Raw genomic sequence first — 25,900 nt, 5'->3', positions numbered from 1 at the left:
AAAACAAACCATACATCAATGGAAAGCTTATTTATTCAAATAATTGATCCTTATTGATTTCAGTTTAGAGCATTGCATTATGGAATCATTGGTACACAGGTGCTCTGGTTACAAATCAATGCTTTCTACATATTCATATTTTGAGTAAAAAAAAAAAAAAGGCCATCCAGGAAATCTATGCAGAAAGACAATTTGCATACTGCGTATTCAAACCCAGTGTCTAGTATGACATTTCAAAGCTATTGTTCTTGTCTTGTCATCGGTGTGGTGGTGACGGTGATGTGTGTTTCTCCGATTGGTTCAGGGATAATGATTTCGACTATCTGGAGTTCCGGCTGTGGATCGGTCTGTGGTCTGCTTTCTTGTGTCTGGTGCTGGTGGCCACAGACGCCAGTTTCCTGGTGCAGTACTTCACCCGCTTCACAGAGGAGGGCTTTTCTGCTCTCATCAGCTTCATCTTCATCTACGACGCCTTCAAGAAGATGCTCAAACTGGCTCACCATCATCCAATCAACACAGACTTCAACATGGACCTGGTCACGCAGTACGGATGCCACTGCACTCCTCCAGACGGTGAGACCGTCTTTTATATAATCTTGTTTTATTTGTTATTATTATTAATATATTCAAATTATAATACTATATTAACAGTATTGCTTATTTTAGAGAAAATATCGTGATATATTAACGTTTTAAGTTGCTATTTGGTTTGAATGTTTTAATTTTTTTTTCAATTATGCACATGATTTTGATATTCTTAGATCAACACATAATACTCATTAAGAAAACGTTTTGTTTGATTTCTGATTATTTCATATTGCATTTAACACTGCAACATACAGTATTCAGTTTTCTTCATTAGGCGTTTTTTAATTGGGACTGGTACATTTTGAGTTATTCAGTTATTATAATTTTTATACAAGCTATTTATATATTTATTTTTGTTATTCTATTTTTTGTGGTAATAGAGTAACATAAAAATTTGTTTTCACAGAAATATATATCAGAGAAATATCTTAATATTTAAATGTTTATTCATTTTAACTCTATTGATAATTTATTATATTTTATAATTCATATCATATAATGGACTTTTTTTATTGTACATGCTATGTTTTCCTTCTTATTTTCTTTTTCTTTCCGTCTTAATTAATTTGTATATTTGTATATATATATAGTAATATACTAATAGTAATATATTAACATTAATACTTTCAGAGAAATTTAATTTTTTTAACATTTTCTTCTAGTTTTGCACAGAACTTGTTTTTGCTCCTAAGAGAACAGGAAATAATAGTGACCAAGAAAAGCAGTGAGTGAGAAACTGACACTCAACATCAGGTTTAATATAAATCTAAACTCATGTTTCGTGTCTTTGATTCGAAGGCAATGCTTCATCTCTGTACATGGAGAAAATGGAGGACCTGATGAACAGCACAGGACAGGTAGAAGCTCTGTGTGTTTGTGTTGACCATTATTCAATTATTAAAATACCCACAATGCATCAGATACATTCAAAACTGCCATTTTTGACAAGTTACTGCACATATACAACACATATGGTATTTAAAAAGTGTTTTATTGATATGAATGAGGATAATTGTTCATGTTTGTGTTTGCGCAGCAACATCTGAACGCGACCTGGGCGTCTTTGACACGTTCTGAGTGTTTGAAGTGGGGCGGTCAGCTGGTGGGCCCGGCGTGTGAATACGTCCCTGATATCACACTGATGTCCTTCATTCTGTTCTTCGGCACATACACCTGCTCCATGGGTCTGAAGAAGTTCAAAACCAGCCGATTTTTCCCAACTACGGTACACACACACACACACACGGTCATCATCACTCTTTAATGAGGATCTTAACTGCCTTATGCTATACTCATGAGAATATCTATCCTCGCAGGATTTGGACACTGTGTTCACACACACACACACACACAAACACACACACACGTTTGTTTTTGTAAAAAGTGTGTTCATCCCATAGGTGTAATGGTTTTTATACTGTACAAACTGTATAATCTATCGTCCTTCACCAGCCCTACCCCTAAACCTAACCCTCACAGGAAACTTTGTGCATTTTTACTTTCTCAAAAAAACTCATTCTGTATGATTTATAAGCGTTTTGAAAAATGTGGACATGGGTTATGTCCTCATAAGTCACACTCTCCTTGTAATACCTGTGTCATACCCATGTCATTATACAGAGTTGTGTCCTGATATGTCACAAAAACAAAAGCAAACACACACACACACACACACACACACACACACACACACACACACAGACTTTAAGATATTATTTGAAATGCATTGCTTCTGAATTGAAGTGTCTTTTGGTTTGGCAGCAGTAATGTAAAATCCTTCTAAAAATGCAGTAGTATATTACCAATCTGGACTCATTAAAACATCATGAATCTCCATTAATCTCCACTAATTAGAGGTTACAGATTTAAAGATTATAGTTTTCGCTTCCAATTCTGGTGTTTGTCGTGCATTTCTAGTCAGTGATGTATTAGTTTGTGATTTTGATCAAATAAATAATAAAATAAACCTAGAATGTTGATGCTGTGTTATTATTTGAACTGTTAATGTGAATTCATACGCTGAATGGTTGTTTATATTTCGCAGGTCCGCAAACTGATCAGTGATTTCGCCATTATTCTGGCCATCTTCATCTTCTGTGGTGTGGACGCGCTGGTCGGTGTGGATACACCCAAACTAATAGTGCCAAGTGAATTCAAGGTGTGTGTGTGTGTGTTGATTGGGTTTAATGTCTTTGTGAGGGAACTTCTATGTTACAGTAATACTTTAATAGTACCATATTATACCTTCAAACCACTCACTGAAGTCTGACACTTGAAACCTCTAATACATGTGTGTGTGTGTGTGTGTGTGTGTGTGTGTCCAGTGAGAATCTAGTGCTCGTATTGTTACATCAAAATCTGTATTGGCACAAGCTGAATCAATATAAGTTTCATTATTAATTCTATCAAACATCATACATGATATAATATATAACAGATCAATAGATTATTTAGTTTCAAATGTTATTATGATGCTCATATTTCTATTTGACTTTAGATAAAGTACATAATATGCATACGTTTATATAATGTTTGCTGATGAACGTTATTAAAGTGCGACTTTTGTCATGCTAAAATTATATATATATATATATATATATATATATATATATATATATATATATATATATATATATATATATATATTGACCTTTGACCTGACCATGCTTTGCTTAATTGTTATCTGACATCATCAAGATGACCATTTTCTAAACTATAGCAAATAAACTTTCATTTGTGAAATTTTGAAGGCGTCTGAATAAATGTTGCTTTCGTTGTATATATTGTAACATATATGTAGTATAAAATATAAAATATGTGTGTAATTTAAATGTAAAAATAATTATATATATATATATATATATAATAAAATATGTACAAGAACATTTTTTAATTTTATTAAAATATAAATATTTATATATACAAAATACCAATAAATAATAAATAAATGTAATATAAATATATGTTGTTGTTTTTTTTATTTGATTTAAATGTCTAATTATCCTGTATTTTTTTTTAACCCTAAATAGCCGACGAGTCCAAATCGTGGTTGGTTTGTTCCACCGTTTGGAGGAAACCCGTGGTGGGTTTGCCTGGCGTCACTCTTACCTGCTCTCCTCGTCACCATCCTCCTCTTCATGGACCAGCAGATCACAGCCGTCATCGTCAACCGCAAGGAGCACAAGCTCAAGGTACAAACTCAGGGGCTGATGTGGAGTGTTATGAGGGGCACTGCTACTGCTTCAGTCCAGACAGGACTTAGATCTCAAACACACAGTGCTGTGCTTCATATAGAGAACTGATCATTTACCACAGGTCATGAGAGTTGTTTTTCTCGCCCTGAGCGCAGAAGGGAGCCGGGTATCACCTGGACCTGTTCTGGGTCTCCATTCTCATGATCGTGTGTTCGTTCATGGGTCTACCGTGGTACGTGGCGGCCACCGTCATCTCCATCGCACACATAGACTCCCTCAAGATGGAAACTGAGACCTCGGCACCTGGAGAACAGCCCAAATTCCTCGGAGTCAGGTTAGGGGGAAAGTCCAAATGCATAGAAATCATGAGGAAAACTTGGCTTGAATCGCTCTGAACTGTATCTTAAGAGAAACTTGATTTCAGCATCAAAAACTCTGTCCTTGCTAAAAAAGACAAACAATTAAACAAGTTTAATATACCATGTGTGCAGCAGCATTTTAGACCAATGAGATTTCACTGTGGGCGGGGCTACGCAGCACAATGTGAATAAATAGACCATAAACAACCAGCATAATGTGTAAAGATGGATCAATATGGATTTTTACATCCCTGATTTCGATATCTACATAGAATGAGGATGATATAATGCATAATCCATAATCTTCTGTAATGTATTTTTTTTTTATAAAATCTGAAAAAAGGAAAACTTCTGTGCTGCTGACTTTTGATTATTTTTAACTTGAAGAACTAAAATAATGGTAGCACTTTACATGAAGGTTTTATTTGTTAAAATTATATAACTATATTAGTTAACATGAACTATACTTACACAGCATTAATTAATATTAGTTCATGTTAGGTTCAACATTAACTAATACATTATTAAAATCAAAACTTGTATCTGTTAACATTAGTTAATGTCCTTTAAACTAAAGTTAATAAATGGTAATAAAGTTAATAAATGCTGTAAAAATATATTTTTAATTGTTAATTTGCGTTATTGCATTGTCACCAAATGAGATCTTACTGTAAATGGTTACCAAAATAACAAAAATGAAATAAACAAAATAATAATTTATAATGAACCTAATAAAGATCACAAAACGCAACAAAATTACTAAAACTTCAACTAAAATGCATTAAAAACTTCTAAAAATAATTGAATTTAAAATATTAATAAAAATGATAATAGTATCTCAATCATACTAAAATAACACTTATGTAAATCTAAATATGATGCCAATGTACATACACTATACAATTTAATGACATCACCTGAGATAAACACCTATTTTGCATAGTATTTACTCAAAATTCATTAATAAAATGAAAAGCAGAAGTAGTTTATCATCCGTTAGTATTTATTTTCCGTTGGCGAGGCTTTCTGTGGAACTGAGGAGGAAGTAACTCTCATGTTTTATCAGTCAAGCAGACATACAGTAGTGCTAATAATCCCCAAATGAGTAAATATCTCAAAGAAATGATCTAATATATCAGTCCATCACTAGTTATGTGTGGCTTTATTGTGTCACGTTCACCAGACTTCTTTCTCTTGCAGAGAGCAGAGAGTCACAGGAACAATGGTGTTTATTTTGACGGGTCTGTCGGTCTTCATGGCTCCCATTCTGAAGGTTTGTACTTATTCAACCCTATCTACACTGTCCTTTTGAATACTAAAACTCATCTTTATCCTGGAGATTAAGACTGAATGGAGCTTAATGCGTGTGTGTTTGCTTTGAGTTCATGTGTACTGCTTAAAGTTGGCAAAATATGTTTTTTAGCACATATGCACGTATTTAACAGTTTCTTTCTCTTCTGGGAAAACAGACCACGAATATAAATGACTCTGGCTCGTAAATAACAGGATAATAATTCATGTCTGTGATGTAAACAGGAGAGTATTTGAGAAAATATCAGTTGTGTCTACAAAATATTAGGGCATTTTAAGCTTTTCTGAAGTGAATTGAAGGGTTTATAAATGTAAATAAATAAAGGGCTTATATTTATATAGCAGTATATCTACAGCTCTGTGAAACTGGATTTCTTGAATTCATTTCTGAAAAAAAAAAAAGTTTAAAATTACTGCTTATCAGAATAAAAAACCAAAATCTATCTGTCTGTATAATTGTGATACATGTCCAAAACCCCTTTAAACCATGTATGATTATGTATTTCTTCAGTGGTTAGTGCATTTACTGCCCCCTACTGGACATGTACTGTGCAAACATCACAGTTTGGTAAAGGACTTTGACCTGTGAACGGAAAAAAAGTCATACCAGGATGTTAAATAAGACCAAGGCTTTCATCTCGTTGTGCTTTTTGTCAATAACACAAATTCTGTTCCGTTGTAAGCTGTTTGCATTGCTCAAATCTCCTCCTTTGGAGACGAGGTTGAATTTGGGGTGTGTTTGATGGATACAGCTTTTTGTCTTTGATTCTGTATGTGTGTACCGTATTTTTCGGACTATAAGTCGCACCTGAGTATAAGTTGCATCAGTCCAAAAATATGTCATGATGAGGAAAAAAACATATAAGTGGAACTGGACTATAAGTCCAAGTTATTTAAAACCAAGCACCAAGAGAAAACATTACCATCTACAGTCGCGAGAGGGCGCTCTATGTTTTCAGTGTAGACTACAGGAGCACTGAGCAGCATAGAGCGCCCTCTGGCGGCTGGAGACTGTAATGTTTTCTATTGGTTAATTTCTCTCGGTTCATGTCAAATTAATTTTGATATATAAGTCGCACCTGACTAAAAGTCACAGGACCAGCCAAACTATGAAAAAAAGTGCCACTTATAGTCCGGAAAATGCGGTATGTATTGCTTTATGTGTCTGAAGACAAATTGAAGCGGTGTTATTGATATAATGCTATAATCCAGTGTGTTTGGTTTGATCTGTGCAGTTCATCCCTATGCCCGTCCTGTACGGTGTGTTCCTCTACATGGGTGTCGCCTCTCTCAATGGTGTCCAGGTGAGTTCCTGCAGCTCAGCGAGTGTCGTGTTACTGTTCTACAGAACGAGATTCTAATCTTCCTGACTAGAGGAACTCCACTGGAGCCTGGGAACCCGAGTGATTCCAAAACTTGATCTGAGTTCAGGACAGTGGGGTTAAATCAGGTGTAAGCATGGATAAATCTAGAACCGGTCAGGACAGATTTGTGCATCAAAAAGTGTTCAAATAATTGTGATTGCTGTTAAACCTTGATTCATAAGTCATCCGGAGTCTTTTACATCTTTCTAAGCCATCAAACTTAATATATTTGTCTTATTATATAAATATTATATTTTTATTATGTCTTTTTTTTGGTACGTTTTTTCTGACAACAGGAAATAATAAATTAAATATTTAAAAAGATCTAAATATCTAAAATAGAGTACATTCATATTTTTATTATATTTTATTGTATTATTGTATTCTGTTTTAGTGGTTTTATTTTAATAGATTTTTTTTTCAAGAATATTTTATTATGTGTATATATTTTTTATTTTATTTTTTTTTTCATGATTTTAATATATATATATATATATATATATATATATATATATATATATATATATATATATATATATATATATATATATATATATATATATATATATATATATATATATAATACAATTTTGTGTATACTTATATTACTTGTATTTATATTATATATTTATTTTATAAAATAAATCAATTCTATTATACATTATGTATTTAAACATAATACAATAATATTTCACCTAATTTTGGTTATGTCTGCCTCTAAATAAACTATGAATTAATCATTTTTTTGTGTATGTAGTTTATGGATCGTCTGCAGCTCTTGTTGATGCCAGCAAAACACCAACCAGATCTGATCTACCTGAGATACGTACCGCTGAGACGGGTTCACTTCTTCACCTTCATACAGGTGTGTGTGTGTGTGTGTGTGTGTGTGGTCACATCTATAGCTTTGATGATGCATGATGAATGTGTGTGTCTGTCACAGGTGCTGTGTTTGGCTCTCCTGTGGGTGTTGAAGTCAACAGTAGCAGCCATCATATTTCCTGTGATGGTGAGTCTTTTATTTGCAAACACAAAATGCACTCAGTTGGTTTAATGATTATCTGATGTGCACTGCATGCAAAACTGGGAATCTAATCAGATTAACAAAGAACTTTTATTCTGTAGTCCTTAAGAAAACCATTTACTTGCACATTCCAGAAACATGCTGACCTGAACACCTTATAATGAAACATCAACTCAAGTTTTTAACCCTATAATCCTATAATATCATATTTACTTGATTATCCATACATCATTTTTTTAGAAAAAGCATATGAAAATTTGAGTCCTAAATATTATCACACGCCTTTTGAGGAATGTTTATTTGTTCTTCTCTCAATCTTCATTATATTGCATTGCATTATATCTTTTGATCATAAAACTAAATATCGTAAATCGTAAATATCTTACTAAGACATTATTGGAAAATACAGATTGACAGCTGATATGTATATGCATTTGATATAATACTTAATAATTATCTTACACTGTTATAAAGTTCTCATTGACTTCTCTCAGAATTTCATCTTACTTTTTTGTCCATATAAATATCAGAAACTGCATCAAATTGCATACTTTTGCTCAGTTCTCAAAAATGAGATCATCATACAACATGTATCAAAAATAAGAATCAAAACACGTATATCTCATTAAAGTTTCTATAAACTCTTCCATTTAAAAACAAAACAAAAAAAATGATTTCCTTTATACGTGAGGCTTTTCAGGGTTAATTTCCACACATCTGAAACCTCTTTCTGTTGTTTTTTCCAGATTCTTGCATTAGTCGCCTTGAGAAAGGCCATGGATTATGTGTTCTCGCAGCACGATCTCAGTTACCTGGATGACGTCATGCCCGAGAAAGACAAGAAGAAGAAAGAGGATGAGAAGAAGAAGAAAAAGAAAGGAAGCATTGACAGTGACATGAACGACGTGAGTCTCTCTCTCTCTGTGTGTGCGTGTGTGTGTGTGTGTGTGTGTGTGTGGCAGAAACGGGCATTTCTGTAAAGCTGCAGTGGTAAGAATGTGCCACCCCTGCGTTTACAGTCGGATTTCCCAGCCATTGAGAACGTTCCCAGCATAAAGATCTCAATGGAGACCATGGAACTGGAGACAGTGCTGGGGGAGAAGCCCTCAGACCGTGAGTAAACCTCGCGCAGGGCTCCAGCCATCACTCTGTCCTGTTACTAACCACTTCAATAATGGCCTCTCCCTCTCCTCTTCCGGCTTTCCTCACGCACTCCTCCGGAAAACATCTCTGAATCCCGTCTTCCTCGTTGTTTATGGTGTTGCTTGGTTTCCTGGCCTGTGTGGATAACAGATAATACAAACTTAATCACTATACTGCAACTTTGTGTGTTCTGCATGTATTCATAGAGTCAACATGCAATCAATGGACCCTATGTACTTTGCTAATACATGTGCCTTTTCGTGCATGATTTATTCCAAATGTTTGTCTTTCAAAATAACTTGATCTGCCTTTAAAACCAGTTCGCTTGTCATTGATCGCTCTTATTTCTCAAACTCTCCAAGCACTCAGATTTATTCTGCTCTATATTTATTGGCTTTATGTGGAATTTAGTGATTAATGATTTCAGGTCCATAACGGTTGCATAAGCGATTTCTTTTGTCAATTATTGTGGGAGAAACAATACACAAAAATTCCTATTCACAACCTTCAGATGGCCATTCAGTAAGATTTTATTTGACAAAATCAATATTTTTATTCCACCAGGACGATGAAGACTGGAGTAATGATGCTAAAAATTCAGCTTTGCACCACAGGAATATATTACATTTTACAATATATTCAAACAGAAAACAATTATTAGAAATTGCAATAATATTTCACAATATTACTGATTTTACTGTATTTTTAGTCTAATAAATGCAGCCTTAGTGAGCAGAAGAGAATTTCTAAAAATGTTACCATCCCCAAAATCTCAAAAATAATAACTAAACAGTTTTTATATATATATATATATATATATATATATATATATATATATATATATATATATATATATATATATATATATATATATATATATATATATATATATATATAACACTGAATCAAACACTATCTCATGTTGACTTTAACTTGATGGTTTTTATCTCTGCATTTCCAGTTTTTTTCTGCCTCTTTTAATTCTAACAACTAACCAATCAATTCTTCTTTTCAGCTGCATCATAACATATTATGCATATTATTTTCTCCCTCTATGATTTGATAATCTGCTCTGTATGTGTATGTATGTATATTAACAGCACATGCTTGTTTCTCATAGGAAAGCCCTTGTCCTTACTCACTCCCTGCTGATGGAAAACAATTTTTCCTTTCCAAGACTGTGTCAAGGTAAATCTGTGTGTGCACATGCATGTCTATAATTATCTATCTTATATCAGCATGAGATCTATGCCGGCTCTGGCTGCTTTATGGTGCATATTTACCATGTTATTTTAGTCTTAATTTTAGTCAAATCTCTGAAATGCATTGGCAAACCAATCCATTAGCATTAAATGCATGCCTATGAGCTATGTGTTTGTAATCATCTCTAAAAGCTCTCTCTTTTGGTTTCTCCTAGTCAGGATTTAAACCCCTTTAAGAAGATGGTGCCTCAGATCAGAATTGATTTGGACACAGACAATAACAGATTCTTCTGGAAAACGTCCTCCGAAACGTCCCTTTAAACACTCCTGAAAACACTATTAGGTCCAGATGATGGTTTGGTCATTCAGCTGAACAAAAACAACTTTGTTAGAATGTTTCTATTTAAAGTCACAAAAAAAGGACAAGTGGTATTTAAACACTACAACCAATAGCTGCACAAACAAACTTTACCAAAGAGTTATTTTTTAAAAACTTTATTGAGTTTTTTAGCTCCTCAATATGTTCTTCTGACGTTTTGGTTTCGTTACTGTTGCAAAGTTGGGGGGAAAAAGTATTTTTGTTATTGATTTATTTTTTTTGGTTCTGGGTCCAGACTGATTTTTTCCCCCGTTAATTATTTTTACATTTTTATAACCATATTTTATTAAACCGAAAGCATATCAGAATTATGTCATAATCAATCTTAATATTGTAGAAACAAATAAGGTATAAAACAAAACAAACTTGAGGTTTGAGTTTTCTTTTGGCCAAATAACTGCACTTCATTCAAAGGAACATTATCAATGAACATATTCTGTGTTCTATGGAAGCTACAGAATTTAAAAAATAGAAACTGTCATTGCAAATTATTTCACTCTTCTTTTTTTCCTTCAATCCTGAGATTTAAACTTAAAATTCTGAGAGAAAAGTCAAAATTGTGAGATATAAACTTTTTTCTTGAAATTCAGAGATTATAGTTTACAATTGTGACTTTTATTCTCAGAATTCAGTTTAAATCTCTCAATTCTGAGAAAATAATGTCAGATTTGTGAGATTTTAAAGAGCAACATGAGCTAAAATACTGCAATTACCTTTTATTTATTGCATAAAAGGGCCATAGTTTTCTTTGACTCAAACCTTTAGTCTTTTAGAAGTGAATTTAAGTGTGTATTACTACTTAACCACAATGGTGGCCGTAACTTTCCCAATATGGGAAACTCTGGTTTTAAAGACAGACAATCTTTCTCTGGTTTTAAAGACAGACAATCGTTCCCGTTCTTAACAAGACACTTCAGAAAGTGGGAAACACTCGATATGAATATTATTTTCTAGTTCTACCTCTTATGATGGACAGTAGGTGCCAGGCACTCTTGTGTTTGAGTGAAGCATTTCTCTATGCAGTATGAAACGGTTGTCAACGGCTATCTTAAAGTCACGTGACGGGAAGACCGGGAACCGCGCTGGATGTTCTTGACTATGAAATTCCCTCTGCCCTTGTGTGAACTCCAGATCCGTTTCTTCATAAATGACAATCCGTAACAGGACGGACACTTTCAATGTGATTGCGTTTAATGTATTTACTATGAAGCAGTTGATTTATGGTGATTTTATTACCTGGATATTTTTATTATACTTTTTTTTTTTTTTTAAAGAAGTAATGGTGTAGATAGTGACGTCTTTTATACTGAGATGAAACGTTGAGAGGTGTAAGGAATCAATAAATGAGATTTAATGTGGAACAGCTGCACCAAGTGACAGCAATACGCAAATGTCCTTGTTTGTGTGTGTGTGTGTGTGTGTGTGTTTGTGGGAACTTAAAAGCTGCCATTAAGACAGATCATTTATCATTTTCCCTTTCATTCAGCACAAGGATATTTCAGTAAGAAAATCTGGTTTAGAATATTTTTTGAAATATCATTATATATATATATATATATATATATATATATATATATATATATATATATATATATAAACTGTTCAGTCATTAAAACTTGAATATAGAGACATAAGTCAGTGTTTATACATGGATCTGTTCATCATCGCTAATCAATAATGTCTTCCTTTTCTTTTGATTGATCAAATTGCTTGTGCATTTTCAAGGACTAAACTTTTTTAGTTAGATGCATGATATTTTGTCATAAATCTTGTTTTAGATGCTGTTTTTCAAAATCTATTGAGATTATTTATTGTCCTCCTCTTCTGAAAGCTGTCTTACTCTCTGTGATTATAAGTGACGCTACAGGCAATAATGAGATTAACAGCTGATTGCTGTTCTGTAAAAGGGAATCACTCTGTAGCACTGTGAGGCGATGGGCAAATTAAAGCAATTATTAAACCTCATTCTGGTGTCTGATGCATTCAAATGAGCTTTTATACCTAACTCTGGGTGTGTGTTCACAGTGCGTGTGTGTGTGTGTGTTCACTGCCGTGTGTGTGCACTACTTTGGATGGGTTAAATGCAGAGCATGAATTCTGAGTATGGGTCACCATACTTGGCTGAATGTCACGTCATTGATTCACTGATATTGTTACAGCCACACCAGTTCATTTGTGTGTGTGTGTGTGTGTGTGTGTGTGTTTTGTACTCTTGATGTTTTAGTGTGTAACCCCTTCTTTGGTGTCTGTGTTTTTACTGCATTGTGGTTGAAGTATTGATTAAATTTCATGCATATGCAAAAACATACACTAGTTCATGTGTGTCTGTTTTGCACTCTCTATTTTAGAGTGTCAACCTTTCATTGCTGTGCACTTTTTTTGAATTGTGAATAATCTGTAGATTGTAAATGCAAAAAATGCAATATAATTACAAAAAAAGAACTTTTTTTATTCTTTTTTTCTTTCATTAATTTCCAATGGCAGTGATATTTGACAACGAGCAACACAAATCTTTTTTTTTTTTAAATGGCCATTTAGCTTTTTCCAAGATTTTTTATTCATGTATTTATTTATTTTTTTGTAGTCACATAGCGACTGACATAAAAGCCATCGAGTTTCGTAACATTCCAACGGAGTAGCGATTTTTTTTATTTTTTTGTCTGAACAACACCAGACGGTTAAAATCAAAATAACATCTACCCATTTAAAGTATGATGAATTCAATTAATACATTCAAGTTTATAAATGAACAGTATGTACCTATATTCAGATGAAAACACTTGTTACCTACTAATTACCTGAAAAAACCTTTCCAATTCTTCCTCTGAGGTCAAAATGCTGCAGGACAAAGCCAAACATCTCTATGTAACAGAACCTGAAATGGGAATCTGGGTCTAATCTGAATAAAAGCCCAGAGGTCAGAGACACTTTGTTCTAGTCTTCAACTCATGCCTTTACCTCTCCAAATCCAACATAATACTGTTTTCCCATTTCTTGCACTTCTCTGACCAAATCTTGAAATCTAACCTCCCCGTGATCGTTTTCACACACATGTTTCACTGAGATAAATCGTGTTTACATGTGGATAAAAGGCAGAATGACTGGTCAACATCTAAATTGCTCACTATCACCACACAAGCATCTTCCAAGAAGATAACCAGAGCTGAAATTCACATATTTTCCATTTCAGTGATTCAGGATCTCATCGCGGTATTGGATTTGAGTCCAAACAGATTGTCGTCACACTGGAGTCTGGACTAAATATCATCATATGCTTGGACAACTTTAATACGTTGTCGTTAGTAGTTTCTTTAATCATCTCCTGATATGTGGCCTTTCTCACGAATTTCCCCTTCTCTGTCGTTTACTAGTTATGGGATGTAAGCAAACGCACGTCTGCTCTATTAACCCATGTGTCACTTTATAACAATGAGTAAGATCTATGAGATCGAGCCAGGAACCTTTAAATGAGCTTTCATATGTTAAATCAATCATAAAACATTTTCAGTAAGAAAATATTTTATTAGCTTTATAATTAACTTCTATTACTCACACCACTAAGAGACTTTACAAAACAGTATTGTAGCTATTTAACAAAGTTCAGCCTTCTAAAAGATTGTGATCAATGAGTCAAGCATCGACCATCAGAATTAATTTAACCAGTTAAAACTTTTTTCTTTTTAAGTAATATGACATTTAACTCAATATTTTAAAGTCAGTTTCATGTAATTAAACTTAAAATGACCTGAAAAGTCAATTTGATTATTCTTTAAAATCTATGGTACAAGCTGATTATTTACAGTGATCAGATGGAAATGAAAACTTTTCTTCTCAGGAAAGTTGTTGAGAAAATGTTGCCTAAACACTTAAAGTGGTATCACAGGATCAACCACAGTCTTCTCGCGACATCTAGTGGCCATTTAGCAAAACTGCAGAAGAGATTGTCAAAATTGCTTCAAAGCCTGTTATTATTTAAAACGAAATCGTTTTAATTAGTTTAATTATTTGATCTGATTGTACACTTTGTGCCCTGATTGTGAATACTATTATACATTAATGTTAATTAATTTTGATTTGATTTTTTTAAGTTTGATTTTAATTTAAAATGTTAAAATAGTTTAGTATTTAATTTGATTAACTAATAAAAATAATGTGTTAATTCAATTAAATATTCAATTTAAATAATAAATGTAAAATTACAATTTGTTAATCAAATTAACAAAATGAATGTTATTTCAATTAAAAAAAAAATTGAAGCAGTTACGTTTCCTTCCAATCTTTATGTTTTAATGATTTAAATTATCATATTGTTGATGAACCGAATGAATTAATTAATAAACTATAATTGCTAATGAGAAAATAAATGTTATTAAAAAATAAACATAAAAAACTACAAAGCTCAATCAAACTTGATATCAGAGCTGATTGATATCATTTCTGTCCAGTAGGTGGCGGTGCTGCTTTATAACCGAGACCGCGCATGCGCAGTACTACGTACGTTCTTGCTGGCTCTCGACAGCTGACACTTGGGAAGCGTTTAATAGCAGCACTGCATGGCAGCCCAGAGAAATCCAGATTTATAACATGAACCCTTGCAGCGCGGTGCATTTCTCTGAGCTCATGAATGCGCAGCCTGGTTAAAACAGGAGGTGAATACACTAAATTGTTGTCACTCGCACTGGCGAAAGTACACAGTTGTGAAATCTGTACGGTAAGGAAGGAGGCGTGGCATGACGCCAGAGTACCATATTGACAGGAAAACTCACCAAATTTGGAGCTGCTTCCTGCACTTTCCGGGTCACCATGCTGCGTGTGTCCCGCATGCTGGAGCGTTTACGCGCGTGTACCGAAGCCTCCGCGCGTAACCGACACTGGACCAAAATCGCCGAGCTGTCAGTGAAGTTCTCGAGTACTAAAACTGCTCCGCGCTTCCGAAGAATGGATTATCAGGTAAAGCATGCATCCACATGTTACGCGATTGTATGAAATTATTAATAATGACTGTTGAGTTTTTGCACTTTTATTTGGACTGGTTTTATTTTTGGGCTCGGTTGAAATTACGCCGTAAATCCATCCAGCGAACGTGGATGATTCATCTGTGACGATCGTTACATCAGCCGTTAGAGTTTAAAATCAAAGAGCGGCAAATTTTTTTCCGCGTAATGTGCGCACGTGAGATCAAGTGTATTCCACACTGAGTCCAACAGATATTCCAATAGCAAGCATTTACGCATGACTTAATTCTGTTCGCACTTATTTATGATATACTACGTATTTGTTTGCTTCTGTTCACTTTCCCAGTAACTTAGTTACAAGCAACTGTTACAAGTTGTTACCAATAACAAATGAATAGAACGTTGTCACTGTTTGGATGATAGCAAAGACATGTAAAACATGTAACTTAGTTCTAGTATGTATTGTATAATTGTGTAAATAAGTCAAAATTGGATTATTTACTAGTAATTATGAACTATTAACATAAAATAGATGCTAGTTATTATACTTTATTAAAGGACATGTGCTCAGGCAGCATAATTGAGGATTAAATATATGAGTGTAAGAAGGGAAGATCTCCATTTCATTCATTAAGCTTATTGTATCATTATGTTTATGTTTAATATTATTATGTGTAATATATTTATGAGAGAATTAAATGACATTTAATTAAGTAGAGGTAAAATCTGACTAATTGTTAATAGAAATTGGATAAATTGGTGTAATCATTTGCATTTACATTAAATAGACAGTTCATTAAAACAATTAATGCTTTGCATATTTTATGTTATGTAAAAATGTAGAATAGTAGTAGAATCGAAGTTATCTTAATGAAAGTGTTTTAATATTCACATTTATTAAACTGTTCACAATTTTTATTTTACTTTTTTCTGAAATTTCCCATGAATTTTTATGGTGTCAGGACTAAATTAACCTCATCTTACTTTGCTAGTCAAGCATGTTCTGTTTCGTTAATAAGTGCAATATATTTTGCCATCTATGATTCGTCTGATCACTTCCACAAACCAACCAAAACATTCAGAAATAAGGCATATTTAGTTTCATTTGCCAGTTGTAATATGATTTTTCTACATGAACCAGATATTCTGGTTAAACATTAACTAAATATTATGAAAGAGTATATAAGAGTTTAGAGCTTTACATGGACATTTTATCTGAATATCAGCTCAGAATTACTTCCAGCACTCAGGATTGGATGTATCATGAGCTTCAGAGCTATTGTTTGAGATGACATGAAGTCTTGAGATGTTATAGCATTATGAATGTCTTCCAGGATGCGGTTTGCACGCTCAACACCCTCCAGACGAACGCCAGCGCACTGGAGCAGGTGAAGAGAGAGAGAGGACATCCTCAGCTCCAGCTGCAGGCCATGAGAGGCTTCCTTCAGCGGGCAGGACTCAAGGTATCGGCTTCACAACACTGAAATAATCATGATGGGGTGGACGGCATGACCAAAATCATACTGTCACTGTATGAGTGATTTTATATCACAGAAACTGTACAAACAACAGATGGACCACTATTTATTTAGATAACTCTGCTGTTATTTTGATATCAGTCACAGCCAGTATATATTCATCCTTGGCCGTTTAAGAGATCTGTGAGTGGATAATATACAATTTCTGTATTGGAAAAAAAGTGTTTTAATGAATTAAGTCACTATTTTGTAAACATTATTGACATTTTTTAATTTCAGTGTCATTAAATTTTAACTTGATGGACAAAAAAACATAAGTGAGTTCTGTATTAGTGAAAATTAGTTCTTTTTCTAGGAGTGGAACGGTTCAACTTACTCACGGTTCGGTTTGTATCATGGTTTCAGATTCACTGTTTCAGGATGGTTTGGTATGTGATATGTTTAGGGAAAAACTGTACTGTCAAATAAAAACAAAGACAATAAGAATAATCTTTACATACGCATCAGAAAAACACACACTCTTTTTTTCTTTAACTTTAAATCAGTGTAAACTTTTTCTGTTTTAGATCAATAAATATAATTTTTTTTTGCATTTGTTAAATGTCAGAAATGAACAAGGGGGAATTTTTATCTATTTTTCTTATCACTTTCATCAAAGTCAAAAATATACATGCACTAAGTTTATTGAAAACTCCAGATGATTCCATTCTGAGCTTATGAAGCTTTTGATCGTTAATGGATTCCATTTGAGTTAATTGGTGGCACTCCTGTGGATGCATATAAAGGCAGACCTCAAACACAGAGCCTCTTTTTTTGATATTATGGGAAAATCAAGTTAAATCAACCAAGACATCAAGAAAAATAATTGTGGACCTCCACAAGAGTGGCTTATCCTTAGGTGCAATTTCCAGATGCCTGAAGGTCCCACGTTCATCCGTTTAGACAATAATAAGCAAGTATAAAAAACATGGCAATGTACAACCATTACACTCAAGAAGGAGACCGATTCTGAGTCCCAGAGAGGAACGTTTTTTTGGTGCGAAATGTGCGAATCAACCCCAGGACAACAGCAAAAGACCTTGTGAAGATGCTGGCTGAAACTGCTAAGACCATGTTGAGTCCTGTACCACCATGAGCTGAAGGGTAACTATGGGAGGAGAAAGCCATTACTTCAAAACCACCATAAAAATTGCCAGACTACAGTTTGCAACTCCACATGGGGACAAAAATCTGAAAAGGCGAGAGTGAGCAAGAAGGCCTACAAACCTGAACCAGTTCTGTCAAGAGGAGTGGGCCAAAATTCCAGCAAACTATTGTAGAACGCTTGTGGAAGGATACCCAAAACATTTGGCTCAAGTTAAACCATTTCGGGGCGATTTTACCAAATACTAAAGAAGAGTAATGTAAGAAGAGTAAGAAGAGATGTGTACTTTTGACTTTGATGAAAGTTATAAAAAAATACATACAAATTCATACACACAAAACTCGCTCAATTCTGACATTTAACAAAATTTGGAAGGGCTACTTTTATTTTGACACTGGTTTTACTCAAATGAAATGGTAAAATGCTTGTGAAGTGACTCAGAACAGTTCTGGTGATGTTGTTTATGTATTTATGTCCTCATTGAGATGGCAAATGCTGAAATCACTGCAAGCGTCATGCGCTTCAGTATATGTAGTAAACTAACCCGCACGTCTCTGCCATTCATTCATTCACATAGAGATGCGCAGAACATGCAGGATTCATATTTCAACCAACTTTTGCGGCTTAACATTTACAGATACTGGTCCATATGGAGATTTGATTTGGTTAATTTATGCTAACTTTGACAAATTCCATTACTGTCCATATTAAGATGTAAGTTTCATTTTCATGACTGGATTTTGAGATTCAGTTTGCATTTTCTGCTTTGCAGCAATCATAGCATTGTATGCATCAAGAACTGGGTTGACCGGGCACTCGGTACCACCGGAACTTAAAGAAACCTGATACCGTGACATTTTCATTGTTTTAGTACCAACTTGGTAACAAAGTACCGGGTCTTTAGACAACGCTAGATGTAATGACAGAATATTCCAGCATATGGCATTCGCATTGAACAGAGAGTCAATGGTTTGTCCATGTTTTTTTTTAAAACTTATTATAATGTCTGGGAAACCAGAATGCACATCCATCAACAGAAACACATTAGCCGAACCCGGTCTGTTTTATGTGTTATTTATTGAAAACCATATTACAGATGCTTGTCAAATTTATGTTGAACCGTGGTCCTAGCTCGTTCCGAACCATGTGTGGAGAACCATAAAGTTTAATTTTTTTTGCGAACCATTCCATCCCCATTTCTTTCTCATTTTGATTTGTTGAAAAAAAAAATTGTTACGTAAATTACTGTATTTAAATGTTTTTGTAATTAACTATTCAAACTGAGCTACTTTTACATTTCTTGTTTTAGTCTTTGTATATTTTTGTATATTAAATAATAATGTGGTAATGCCTAAACTTGGACAAATCCAGAGAATTAAATACAGTATAAATGAAAAGTACTTAATTTTGTTTAAATATTTCCTCTTTATTTTTATTTATGTATTTATTTATTTTTTTGCACTTCGGCAGGCACAAAACAAAAGATATGATTCTTAGCAAGTGAACGGTGAGCCTAACCGCTTTACATTATTTAACAAATTAATTAAGAACAAAAGACTCAAAATATTACAAATTATTAAAACTGTATAGCAATTATGATTGCAAAATTTGAAAACATTTTTATTGCCATCGTAAATACTAAACATATGCTTAACTGTTACCGCACATCAGCATCATCATCACTTTGTGAAAACAAGTTGTTCCTTGTCTCAATGTGTTATTTTGTAAATAATCATTCAAAATGTGCTGATGTGTCCTGTCTGATGTGTCCTCAGGCAGAAGAACTTGATCGTCTTAATATTATTCATGTGACTGGAACAAAAGGAAAGGTAAGCCAGTTCACAGAGCAATTAAACACTGAATCAGGTTATAAAAGTTGAACGAAATGCCGAATTAATATATTTATTTATTTATTTATTTATTTTTAGGGTTCAACGTGTGCCTTTACAGAACAGATTTTGAGAAAGTATGGCTTCCGGACTGGATTCTACAGGTATTACAAACGGTCAAAATAATTCAGTATTTGAAGATGAATGAGTTTACAGTTATTCTGTAGTGATTGTGGGAGCAGCAGGGTTTTTAAATCGGTGTTAATGTCAGACAACTCCACCGTTTATTCATGCATGCACATGCATGCAAGTTCATGCTGAACTTTCAATAAACCAGCTCTCTGAATAACAAGGAAAGCTGTGTCACTTCAGTATTACCATGCAAATGATGTAATCAGTCTGTCCTAGGTTTTATTGAACTTTAGCTCAAGCTTAATGATTTACATAATCATTGACCATTGTTCACAGAAGACCTTTTGGGGCTTAAACAAACACTGTAGTAAAGTCTTTACATTCTCTGTGTTATCTTTATTGTGTAGCTTGATTTGTGTGTTGTTTGTTTTCTGTATCCTCTTTTTAGTTCACCTCATTTGGTGCAAGTGAGAGAGCGAATCCGAATCAACGGGCAGCCAATAGGAAAAGAGCTGTTCACCAAATACTTCTGGCAGGTGTATTGTCGACTGGAGGAGACGAAGGTGAGATGGATGGTATTTTTAAGTCAATATGCAATGTAGGCATTCTATGACATTCACTAGTCAAACATCTTCCCAAGTTGTTTTTATACCAGTCCATTTATGAAAACTAAATGGCTCCGTCATAAATCATGATGTTATGACACAATCCTGAACATGTAACATATGATGACAGTGTGAAATATGCTGATATGTGGAGCTTAGCCAAACACAATAGTGATTGTGATATGGATATATTAATGTTTGCATGTATTAATAATTGCATTTATAGATTTATGAATGCTTTTGGATGCATGAAACCTTCAGGAAAAAAAAAATGTAATTCCTTTATTCGCTGCTGTGGGTGAATATGTTCCTGTCCAAGCTTTTCACTTCTGAGGAAGGTTTACTTCTGCATTTCTGAACTTAGTGGTAGCTTTAAACAATGATCTGGTTTGTTTCTCTATGTCTTGAGCTCCAAGGCTTTAATTCCCATGAAAGAAGTGCATGTTTCACACTGGCTGCTCAACCATGTTTGCATCTGTTCAATGTTAATTGTGTTAAGTGTAAATGTGAGGCATCTGCCCATGTGACTGGATAATCGCAACAGCATGCCAATCATGTGAGGAAGGAGACCGTGGCTTTTGTTCAAATGTCTCTTTGAACATCTACATCCATGTATCCTTCATTAATGGCGTGATACGAGTAATAATCAAAGACAAACTTTTGATTTTGTGTTCAACCTTTCAGGATGCCCATGGCGGCAGCATGCCTGCTTATTTCCGCTTTCTCACCATCTTGGCCTTTAATGTCTTTCTGCAGGAGAAGGTGAGCAACATTGCTGATCTACTTTACATGAATATTAATTTTATTTCAACAATTGAGCCTGTAATGAAAACCACATGTGTTTGAGATCACAGATCAAGCATTTGATAGTGATCTACTGCTGTTTTGTTTAGAACTTTATTATGTTATCAGCAATGTCAAAGTTTAATAATTTTGTCTGAAGATCATTGACACTTGTCTTTTATTATAAACCTTGACCAAAACTCGCTCTGTCTGTGTCTCTGCCTCTGTGCAGGTTGATTTGGCAGTCATTGAGGTTGGGATCGGTGGAGCTTATGACTGCACCAATATTATCAGGTATCACAGCTCTATTCAAATGAGAGATTTTACTGTCTCCCTCTCGTCTGCTTCAGTGTAGCGTGTCTAATACTCTCTTTGTGCCACATTATTCTAGTGTGACATCCATTAAACAGTGTTCGTCTGGCTTATCATAACTCAAGCGGGACATTCCTCTCATATCAACCAATCACTGATCAGCATTCTTCATGAGTTTAGTTGATTCTATCAGTCAGTTGATCCTGACTGACCACATGAACCAAGCAATAGTCATGAAAATCAAGAAATCACTCTGCATTTTATATGATCTTATTCTCAGTAAGAGCCAATAATAACAACTTTACTCAAAAAAACATTTATTTTAGGTACACACAATTTCCTTTCCAGTAGTTCATACAAAAAAAATCTAATTCATTCACCCTCAGGCCATCCAAGATGTAGATGAGTTTGCTTGTTCAGTGGAACAGATTTGGGGAAATGTAACATTACATCACTTGCTCACCATTGGATCTCTGCAGTGAATGTGTGCAAACTCATTTACATCTTGGATGACCTGAGGGTGAGTGCATTTTCAGCTAATTTTAATTTTGAAGTGAACTATTCCTTCAGAAATTCACGACAAAGTTGCATAAACACTGATTTTCCATGTGCATTCTTCCATTTAACCTACAAATCCTGTATCCAAATGGGAAAGGTTTTCGAGGGATGAAGTGACATGGCTAAAGGTGATGTGTGTAACATCTATGATTTTTCAAGATCACAACTATTTAGAAGGAAGTTTGTGTTGAAACAATCATTATTTTGCGTTATCATTTATCAAATATATCATTGTATTTGGTGCTGCTAATTGCACAGAAATGATACACTCCACTTGGAAGGTAATTGAGGATTAATTTGTTGCAATCTTGTTGTTTTTCAGGCATCCCTGGGTGTGTGGTATCTCCTCTTTGGGGATAGATCACACCAGCATACTGGGAGACACCATTGAGAAAATTGCTTGGCAGAAAGGAGGGATTTTCAAGGTGAATATTTGTGGCTGTTGTGTGAAATTTTGCATGTTGGAAGTTTTTCACTGAATGTGTTTATTGCAGCGAGGAGTTCCTGCATTCACAGTCAAACAACCTGACGGGCCGATGAAAGTGCTTCAAGAGAGGGCAGAAGAAACTGGGGTGAGAAATATGAATATACTACAGATTCAATTCATAATGCAGCTAATTTGCTCACATTGCTCTGTGTTTCCCTCTCAGTGTTCGTTATCAGTGTGTCCTGATCTGGAGGAGTATGAGAGCGAGGGTTTGCTCAGCTTGGGTCTAGCTGGCCACCATCAGCGCAGTAATGCTTCTCTGGCTCTACAGCTCTCACACACCTGGCTGCAGAGACACTTCCTCACAGGTGTGCGTTTCTGACGGTCTGTGGGTTAGTTCACATATCTGTTTGTGTTTTTAATCAGCTGTTTGTTCCTCAGATCCTGCGTCATCTCCAGTAGAGTTCAGCGGTGTGAGTTCAGCTCCAGTGTTCAAGCCTAGTCCTACAATGATCAAAGGTCTAGAAACTACACACTATACAGCCCAATTAAAAGCTCTGTTCTGAAACCTAGTGAACTGCCTTGATGTATGCTGACTTCATAGGTAGCTACCTTCTGAGACAACATTTTAACCCTTATGGAACTTTTTTTGATTGATTTAGTATAGCCTATATAGGCAGCAACAAGCAAGAAACAGGCATGTGATTTATGTGGTTATATAAGTCTACATATAAAGGACTTTAAGGCCTCCCAATGGATTTGGTTAATTGTTCTCTGTATTCTCAATGCAAGGCATTTTGGTATAGCCTTTTTACTATGAAGGATACATTTGATGCTGCCTTAAAATTAGACTTTTAGAAGACAGCATAGTTATTCTGGTCACTTTTATACAAAGTGACTTTAAGTACACTTATTTTGAGGTTATTACCCATGAAGAAATCTTATGAGAGTCGTAGTGATTTAGTAATTGCAGCTTTTGTATGTGTACATATGTTTTCACAGGTCTTGCAGAGACTGAGTGGCCTGGGCGCAATCAAACTCTAAAACACGGTCCTGTGACGTATTTCCTGGATGGAGCTCATACTACTCGAAGCATGCTGGCTTGTGTCCGCTGGTTCAATGAAGTCACACCACAACATGAGAAAAATACTGGGTGAGAAGACCTTAGTCTTTTATTTGTATTCAGAGCCAGGAACACAGACAGTAGAGCATGGCCTTTACCGTTCATTATCAACGCCAGGTCATCGGTTTAATTCCCAGGGAATTTGTGAACTGATAAAATGTATAGTCGCTTTGGATGAAAGCATCTGCTGAATGCATAAATGTAAATATGGACAGGAGCAGACAGTTGTTAATTTTTGTTGGTGTTTAATGCTCTGTGTTTGTAGGGGTACGGTGGTGAGGGTCCTCTTATTCAACGCTACAGGAGAGAGAGACTGTGCCGCTATGCTCAAACTGCTCATAGTGAGTTATCAGTTCACACCTTTTTAATCATATTAATCTGCACTAAGTTAACCAGACTCATGGTTGTTTGTATTATTTGTATTATAATGATTGCTTTTTCTTTTAGCCCTGTCACTTTGACTTTGCTGTGTTCTGTCCAAACATCACAGAGGCCATAGCGACCTGTAATGCAGGTAAGAGATCCTTCCAGTCATCGTCCTGTGTAAGAGATCCAGAGGCAGATGATGATATGAGATCTAGTCAATCAATAAGAGGCGATGATAGATGTTTTAAGTGGTTCAGGAACAAAGTCTTTGTTAGAAACTGTAAAGAGTGCTAACTACACAACACATGTTGCATGAACTTTTGGCAAAAATCTGATTTTATTTTGATTAGAAGGCTGCATTACAAAGTAGTTTTTTTTTTTTTTTTTTGCAATGTAGAAACTTTAGTGATATTTTGCTAATTTACTCTATCTTTGTTCCTGTGGCTCAGTGGTAGAGCATAGCCCAAAAGTTTGTGGGTTTCATTCCCAGGGAGCATAAAAACTGATTTAAAAAAAAAATACAATAAAAAACATTTATAGCTTTGGATAAAAGCATCTGTAATCTTTCAGACCAACAGAACTTTAATGTTTCCGTGGAAAACATGCTCACGCGTTGCTTGGACAACCAGCAGAGCTGGCGCATTCTGAATGGGCAGGAGGAGAAGCCAGAGGCGGAGCTTCTGATCGGAGGAGGTTTGCCATTAGTGGCAGAAAGACACAGCGACACACTGGTGTTTCCCTGCATCCTCAGCGCCCTGCAGTGGATCACTCAGGGAAGAGACTCTGTTCTGTCCGACCCAAATAAATGTGTCATACCCCTTAAACCTAGCATAAACGCGAAAGCTGCTCCACTTCGAGAGGCTGTAAGCATACACGTCCTCATCACAGGTAGTTTACACCTGGTGGGAGGGGCTTTAAAACACTTGGACCCTGCTTTAAACTCGTAACAGGACATATGCATGTGTCTGCAGTGTCAGACCGCCTGCCAAACGCAGCAAGAGCACCACCTAGTGCCTGAACCCTCTGTTTCGGTACTTAAAAGGAGTAGTTGAATGAAGTAAAAAAATAAAGATTTGCTGAAAATGTACTCATCCTCAGGTCATCCAAGGTGTAGAGGAGTTTGTTTCTTTTATCAGATTTGGAGAAATTTAGCATTGCATCACTTGCTCACCGATGGATCCTCTGGAGTGAATGGGTGCCGTCAGAATGAGAGTCCAAAGAGCTGATAAAAACATCACAAAAGTCCACAAGTAATCCACAAAACTCCAGTCCATCAGTTAATGTTTTGTGATGTGAAAAGCTGTGTGTTTGTAAGAAACAAATCCATCACTTTTTACTTTAAACCATTGCTTTCAGCTAAAATATCCATAATCCATAACACTTCCTCCCTTGGAAAAGTCCATGCCTTTCCTCTCGCATCAAAATCCAACCACATAATTATTTATAAAACTTTTGGCTTGTAAACGATGCTTGATCTGTGCATATTTCTCTCCTGATTCAGACAAGATTACTTTTTCCACTGGAAAAAGCTATAATATTTTTAGCCATACAGGTTTCAAGGAAAAATGTCTTGATGGATTTATTTATAATAATGGATTTGTTTTACTTCACAAGAAGTTAACTG

General features: G+C 35.0%; 2 protein-coding genes across 7 annotated transcripts in view; both read left to right on the top strand.

Annotated features, from left to right (window-relative positions):
• The window catches only part of LOC113064412 (electrogenic sodium bicarbonate cotransporter 1-like), a 45,173-nt gene extending 33,753 nt beyond the window's left edge, over positions 1 to 11,420 (top strand). The window contains exons 15-28 of one of the 6 annotated variants that reach the window (XM_026235237.1): positions 305 to 573; positions 1,387 to 1,445; positions 1,625 to 1,813; positions 2,633 to 2,746; positions 3,618 to 3,779; positions 3,938 to 4,116; positions 5,342 to 5,414; positions 6,688 to 6,756; positions 7,574 to 7,681; positions 7,760 to 7,825; positions 8,587 to 8,745; positions 8,860 to 8,953; positions 10,104 to 10,171; positions 10,401 to 11,419. In XM_026235237.1, the coding sequence (XP_026091022.1) occupies positions 305 to 573; positions 1,387 to 1,445; positions 1,625 to 1,813; positions 2,633 to 2,746; positions 3,618 to 3,779; positions 3,938 to 4,116; positions 5,342 to 5,414; positions 6,688 to 6,756; positions 7,574 to 7,681; positions 7,760 to 7,825; positions 8,587 to 8,745; positions 8,860 to 8,953; positions 10,104 to 10,135 (1,573 nt within the window). In that variant the 3' untranslated portion in view covers positions 10,136 to 10,171; positions 10,401 to 11,419. Of the gene's footprint in view, positions 1 to 304; positions 574 to 1,386; positions 1,446 to 1,624; positions 1,814 to 2,632; positions 2,747 to 3,617; positions 3,780 to 3,937; positions 4,117 to 5,341; positions 5,415 to 6,687; positions 6,757 to 7,573; positions 7,682 to 7,759; positions 7,826 to 8,586; positions 8,746 to 8,859; positions 8,954 to 10,103; positions 10,172 to 10,400 lie in introns of all 6 variants that reach the window. The other 5 variants (XM_026235241.1, XM_026235238.1, XM_026235240.1 and 2 more) reach the window with 5 other exon arrangements.
• Positions 11,421 to 15,055: 3,635 nt separating this feature from the next.
• Positions 15,056 to 25,410, top strand: LOC113064413 (folylpolyglutamate synthase, mitochondrial-like). The gene is made up of 15 exons (XM_026235242.1): positions 15,056 to 15,514; positions 16,854 to 16,982; positions 19,917 to 19,970; positions 20,070 to 20,134; positions 20,551 to 20,665; positions 21,392 to 21,469; positions 21,723 to 21,784; positions 22,683 to 22,785; positions 22,855 to 22,932; positions 23,011 to 23,155; positions 23,229 to 23,306; positions 23,790 to 23,940; positions 24,176 to 24,251; positions 24,358 to 24,424; positions 24,847 to 25,410. Exons 1-15 carry the CDS (start codon positions 15,368 to 15,370, stop codon positions 25,221 to 25,223), a joined length of 1,725 nt encoding a protein of 574 aa, XP_026091027.1. The 5' UTR covers positions 15,056 to 15,367; the 3' UTR covers positions 25,224 to 25,410.
• Positions 25,411 to 25,900: the final 490 nt, after the last annotated feature.

This window comes from Carassius auratus, chromosome 46 (assembly GCF_003368295.1).
Source record: "Carassius auratus strain Wakin chromosome 46, ASM336829v1, whole genome shotgun sequence".
Classification (NCBI taxonomy): Eukaryota; Metazoa; Chordata; class Actinopteri; order Cypriniformes; family Cyprinidae; genus Carassius; species Carassius auratus.
This window is presented reverse-complemented; position numbering and strand designations above follow the sequence as displayed.